Here is a 6,484-nt window from a genome sequence, read left to right on the forward strand (position 1 = left end):
TGCTAAATTGCTAATGAGGAGTAAACAAAAAACATGAGTAGATTCCAATTAGACTAAACATATATGCTGCAACAAAGGAACACGTGTGCGACCAACAAGACTAGTTAGTTCATAAGCGACTCTGCATATATATAACACAAAAGAGCTAACATTGCATCACCACAACAAACAAAATGTTACAGTTGCATTCAAGATCAACAGCAACCGACACAATGCATAGCACCAGGGACCAGTTTTCCTGAACAATTGCACTCTTGGTGAGTGTGAGTTACTACCTCTAACTGCACTCTTGGTTGCAGAAAAAATCCCACTATACAATAGAAGGCAATGAAATTTAGTATAAGATGTTCTAACTTTCTACTGAGTCAGGATGTATATAGACACGTTTTAGTGTGTTTATTCACTCATTTCAGTCGGTATGTAGTCCATATTGGAATATCCAAAAACTGTTATATTTGTGAAAGGAGGGAGTACAATGCTGATGAGGAGTGAACAAAAAACATGGGTAGATTCCAATTTAGATTAAACAGATATACTACAAAAACAAGCGTGCGACCAACAAGGCCAGTTCATCAGCGACACTGCGGAATGTTACAGTTGCATCCAAGACCAATAGCGACCGACACATTGCGGAGCACCAGGGACCAGTTTTCCTGAACAACTCCAGTCAATTATTCATCATCCCCAAACAGAAACGAGAAAATGCCTCACCCTGGCACGGTCGGCAATCGGAAGGGTGGGCACTCAGCCGGCCATGGGGTGGTTGGCGACATACTCGATGGCGAGCGGAAGCGAGTTGATCTTGTCAGCCTCCAAGTCGGGGATCTCGAGCTTGAACTCTTCCTCGATCGCCATCACCACCTCCACCGTGTCCAGGCTGTCCAGCCCCAGATCCTTCTCGAAGTGCGCCTCGGGGGTCACCTGCCACCACCGCACTTAGGGTTAGGGTTTCGATGGCGCCGCGATGCGATGCGGATTTGAGGGCGGATCGGGGGAGCGGGGTTACCTTGGAGGGGTCGACCTTGGGGTGGCACTTGAGGACGTCGAGGACGCGGCCGACGACCTCGTCGCGGGTGAGGTGGGCGTCGTGTGAGGACATTGGCCGCGCGAGCCACGGCGCGAGGGCGAGGGGCCGGCCGGCCGCGGCGGCGGCGGCGAGAGGGGCCGCCGTGGCGGGCGAGAGTCGGATGTGGCGGAGGATCGCCGGACGCAGTGCGGCCGCCGCCATCTTTCCTGCCCGCCTCTCTCTTCGCTCGGGATTTTGACCTCACCGTTCGTCGGCCTCTCTGCTATGAGAGCGTCTCCAAGGATCCCCTCACTGATTTTTGACCTCACCTCACCTACATCTCCACCTGTACTTGTACCAGTGTTCTAATTTCTGGGCCCACCAGTCATCCACATAAACGAATCCATTCCCCGCATAGGCCGCCGCTCCCACCAGCCCACCTGAGGCCGGGCATAAAAACCAACGAAACTGCTTCATGCACGATCCTGCTGAAGCCAAAGACCAAGCCCGAACCCCGTATGAACCGAACTAAAATCGCTCGCTCAAAAGTAACAGACCGAATTTAATTCAGTCGGGTCGGTCTTCTTCTCTAGATGACCGAATAACCCAAATATATCAAATTAGCACGTTTTTCTAGATTTTTGTGGCACAATTAGCACAATGTTGGTCTTTTGTGGATTTTTATAGCACAGGTCTTGTTGGATACACCTACTACATACTTCCTCCGTCCCAAAATAAGTATCTCGACTTTAATATAACTTTGCAAGTGTCTCAAGACACTTATTTTAGGACAGAGGGAGTACATATGTTTGAACTCTAAAATTTGGTTGCATAAACTGTTACACATACATGTTTTCTGAATTCTACTTGCATTCACATGTACCGTAACGAAATTTAGTTCATTTAATCAGAGCCGAACACCATCCGGGGAGCGAATGGTGAAGAACCAAGAACCGAAATGATTCCGGTGATCAACTATTGGAAATCAAATTCTTGGAAGATCGGAAAGATCAATAAACCGAACCAAGCAAACCGAAAAGACGGAACACACGGTTTAAGCCCACCTCCAATTGGCAATGCTCAATACAAAAGCAAGCGCACCATCCATGCCGGGGTGCTAGGAGCGCAGTCCGCAGCCCCACGCAAGGTCACCGCCGTGGCAACTGGAGATGCTTCGTGCACGTTCCCCACCGAGGTCTCAGACATGGCGGGTGTCTGGGTCGTGCAGCCGGCGGCGAGACCCACGGAGGCACAAGGCATGACCCAGGCGATGAAGGAGCATACAACCACATCTGCACGGCAGTGGGCGGCGCCTCCTCTGAAAGCGTCTCGGGTGCCACGGATGGGGGAGCGAGAGCAATGGCGTCGACGCAAGCTTGGGATAGGGGGTGCCCCCCGCAGCAGCCCGTATTCCCATGGACCATGGTGATGAGGGCCATCCATTCATCAAACTCATATCAAGACGGCTCAAAGGGAACGCTACCCCTCTCCAATAAATTCAATTTACATATACAACACGGGGGTCTTCAGTTACCCCTTTGTAGATCAGTTACATAGATTTCAGTGTTACAGAAGAAAGTGTCCAGAATGTAATTTTCCCGTTCTAGCTCCTAGTGGTACAAAAATGCTTGTGATCTGAAATCCCCGCTAACCGGTTCTCAGCTAAATAATGGCATATTCGACAAATGTCGCGTCGCAGAAATCTATAAGGCCTGAAAATACACCAGTTAAAAAACACAAATTTAGCAGATAGCCATATTGGAATACTCTTTGGCAGTCAAACATCACATTCTTACAACTTACTGACCTTTTACTGAACCATACTATCAAGGGTGTTTCTGTATGTAGCCAAGTTCTGCATAAGAGAAACAAGTCTCAAACACACACATGAAAACACTACAAAGCTAGAAAAAATCAGATAAATAGAAGCCTTAAACATTAAACAGTGGGTCAGTATACACTTAATACCAAACTTATATATGATGCAGGAAATATGTACTGCAACTGAAGATTCTATATAAAGGTTAATACTTCTTCTATATGAAGGTTAACAGTGTAAGCAAGAGTGATAATAACATACTACTCCCTCCGTCCCATAATATAAGAACGTTTTGCAAGCTGTTTTAGCTTGCATTATATTATGGAATGGAGGGAGTATTTGAAAGTGTCCGCGCAAGAGGAATGGAAGCTATCCCCTTTTTTTTCAAAAAGGGGGTTTGCCCCGGCCTCTACATCAGGAAGCTATCCCCTATCAACATCAAATGTTAAGACAGACTTTACTTCAATTAAATGCTTCTATGCCTTTTTTTTACATTTTATAATAAACGATGCCATCAATCACAATGCTTACACAGAATAACGTATTCAACTAATTTTATAGTCAACTTGATGTCTGATTGAAATCATGTACAAACATGGCATGAGCTTATTCAGATCCAGCCACTAGAGCAGTTATATGCCTTTATTGGTGTCAATCAGTTTGTTTTAATATATACTGTGGATACAAATTGTTCTGTCGAGGGATAGAAAATGGAATAGACCCTTACCCTTGTATAAGCATAAACACTTGCTTCAGAAGGACCTACCGGGCTCCCCCGTCTAATAAACTCGCCTTCCTTAAATATGTAGAGCATAGGAATGCCTGTTGACAACTCGAGGCTGATTACCTGAAGAGAAGAGTGCCAGCCCCAATTTCAGCACAATGCAATGAGGAGCCAAATCAAACGAGGAGGTGGAATACAAACTATTTATACAAGAACAGATCACCTCCTGGGAAGTCAATTTGTCTAGATGCATTATGATTGATCGAAGTGAGTTTGCATGTGCAGCAACCATCACATGCTTTCCAGCCGTGAGATGTGGAACAACCTATCAGACAACCACTTCAAATATTAGGTAGGAACTAGAATAACAGTTTCAAAGTACAAAACAAACTACAAAAAACAGTCTAATATTTGTTTGGTCAAATATTTGATATCAGGTTGGGCAATTCTAACAACAGAAACAAATTAGTATGTATTGCATTTTATTCTTCAGCATAGTTTGGATGCTCGTGATTCAAGTTATTTTTCTTTCTTTAAGGCTCATATCATCGGATAGACAGTGAATATGCACATCTCGTTAGTGTAGACATATATCCTTACCTGATCTTTGAAATAGGAAACGGCTCTGTCTGCACACATCTCTAGGCTCTCACCATTTGGGGGAGGGGTGTCGTAACTACGGCGCCATTCATGAACTTGTTCTTTGCCAAACCTATCTGCAGTTTCTTGCTTATTGAGACCTTGCAACTCACCATACCTGGAAAATCCCATGGGGTATTTTAAGCGATAAAACTATTAAGTTACTATGCACATTACCTGACTGGCAAGCTAAACAATAGTAGCAGGAGACAGACTCTTACATCCGTTCATTCAGTTGCCAAGCTGTTATGACAGGAATGGACTGCTCTTTTGTATCTTCACTGTATATCTTACTCCAACTCTGAGCTTGTTCGCTCTCCTTATGTGTGATGATTGGAACCTGCAGATACATAAACAGGCCCCTCAGTATAATTGCCCAGGACAGTGGATATAAATACCGCGTTTATTAAAGCAAAGACAAACAACCTTCTTGCGCCGATGCTGCATCATGGCAAGCATTGCAGTCATCTGAGAACGAATCATCGCCGACGTAAATATTACATCGATCGGAATGTTGCATATCCTCTTACCCGCCTCGATGGCCTCCTCCACGCCCTTCGGTGTCAGGGGCACATCGACGCAGCCAGTAAACAGATTTTTCTCATTCCACATCGACTCACCGTGCCGGATCAGTATAAGGGAACTCTCACCTACATTCAGAAAAGGATAACAGCTTTATGGAACTGCATCTGTGTGCTGAAAAAAAAGTCTATTATAATAAACTCGTGAGAATTACTTGATTTCTTGGGGCTGTGGTCTCCCTTGCCATTCGAGGGTAGGTGAACCGGGTCGATGACCGAAGACTGGGAGCCCGATGCACAAACCAGACCCAACTTTCTGCTGCCTGGGCAGCAACTTCCAACTGAAACCAAACGCACATTCGCTGTTCTCTTGTCCAATCTAGAGTTCTTGCCGTTCCACCGGTGGGATTGTGTAGACACTATGGCATTGTGAGATGTAGCCGCGGCCATTCTGATTCCAGCAAAATACAAGCAAGCAATTCATTAGTCGGCTGCATCTGTATACCTATTTCGCAGCTAGGATTGTGCGATTCTTGATTTTCTTTCTGAAACTAGGCAAATTGACGCAATAAATCACAACTCAAACAGTACAGCCCAAAACAATAGCGATGAACCCCCTGCTTCAGCTGCAGTTCTTTCGGAAAGAACAGACCGCCCCCAGGCCGGAGATAAAGAACTCTTTCAGAAAGAAGGAACCGGGACCTCAGGTAAGCGCACCTCAAGAACCCAATGTGGAGACCTTGCTGGAGAGCTGGAACCGAGGAGCTCGGCGAAACCAAGTCGAGGGGAGCACGTCGGAGAGATCTAGAGCGCCGGGGGCGAGAGGGCCGAGGACAGCAACGAGAAAACCGAGGAAGAGCCTGTCCCGCGCCCTCTTCAGTTCTCGGTAGCGCAGGCGCGTGGGCTTGTTTGGTTTCTGTCTTCTGTAGATCGAGGGGGGAGGCTCTCTGTTCTGGTTATTTGAAGGAGGAAGAAACGGCATTGACCTATTGGGGGCGACAATGGGAAAATAGGAGTTGGAGCAAACTGGCAACGACCGTGTTAGGGTTGGTGGCATATTACCACGTGAACCACATGGAACCAATCGGTGACTTTGTTAAATATATATATATATATATATATATATATATATATATATATAATCAAAACTCCTTAATTACCTGTACATTGCCCGCGCAGTCACGGTCGCCACTCCCTCCTCCTTCCCATCCTTGCCACCGCCGCGCAAAGTCCCTGGCAGTCAGTGACGGTGGAATCATGTTCTCATGTGCCCTTCACCTCCTTCGTTCCAACTTTATTGATCCCAACCGGAGCCCCGGGCTCGTCGCCATGTGGTGCGTGCGACGGTCTCCCATTTCCCCATGACGCAGGCGGTACTGGACGAGTGCAACATTTAGTAGGGCATCTTCGTGATGCCCTCCGCTGCCAGCTCAAGCTCGGACAATCGCCAGCTACGCGAGCGGCTGAAGTGACCACTTTTTGCACTGTCAACGTTGTTGGACTTACTTCAACCGGTACTACGATGTGGAGCAACCGACAACCTCCACTACTTCCAGCACCTAAAAGCTTGCCCCGAACTCAACACATCCTTGTCATCCATGTGGATGAGGTGGATGGTACAAGCGATGGTGTGTCGGCGGACCCCTGGTCTTCCTCACTGGGTTTGGGATCCCCGGTCGTTTGCACACGACAAACCAAGATAGGGAAGAAGCGGCAATGTCAAGAATAGCCGATGTGATCATCGTTCGACCATACCAAAGATTTCTCCTCCTTGA

At 46.8% G+C, this 6,484-nt stretch overlaps 2 protein-coding genes across 2 annotated transcripts; both read right to left on the reverse strand.

Moving 5' to 3' along the window:
* Positions 1-489: 489 nt before the first annotated feature.
* Positions 490-1,339, reverse strand: LOC123157799 (acyl carrier protein 1, mitochondrial). The gene is made up of 2 exons (XM_044575998.1): positions 1,007-1,339; positions 490-921 (listed from the first exon to the last, which is right to left on the reverse strand). The coding sequence occupies exons 1-2, from the start codon at positions 1,226-1,228 to the stop codon at positions 745-747; spliced, it is 399 nt and encodes a 132-aa protein (XP_044431933.1). The 5' UTR covers positions 1,229-1,339; the 3' UTR covers positions 490-744.
* Positions 1,340-2,463: 1,124 nt separating this feature from the next.
* LOC123157798 (2,3-bisphosphoglycerate-dependent phosphoglycerate mutase 1) lies at positions 2,464-5,698 on the reverse strand. The gene is made up of 9 exons (XM_044575997.1): positions 5,427-5,698; positions 4,925-5,160; positions 4,615-4,838; positions 4,410-4,528; positions 4,150-4,306; positions 3,773-3,874; positions 3,553-3,672; positions 2,814-2,861; positions 2,464-2,718 (listed from the first exon to the last, which is right to left on the reverse strand). The coding sequence occupies exons 2-8, from the start codon at positions 5,157-5,159 to the stop codon at positions 2,817-2,819; spliced, it is 1,002 nt and encodes a 333-aa protein (XP_044431932.1). The 5' UTR covers position 5,160; positions 5,427-5,698; the 3' UTR covers positions 2,464-2,718; positions 2,814-2,816.
* Between the last annotated feature and the right edge of the window lie 786 nt (positions 5,699-6,484).

This window comes from Triticum aestivum, chromosome 7B (genome assembly GCF_018294505.1).
Source record: "Triticum aestivum cultivar Chinese Spring chromosome 7B, IWGSC CS RefSeq v2.1, whole genome shotgun sequence".
Lineage (NCBI taxonomy): Eukaryota > Viridiplantae > Streptophyta > Magnoliopsida > Poales > Poaceae > Triticum > Triticum aestivum.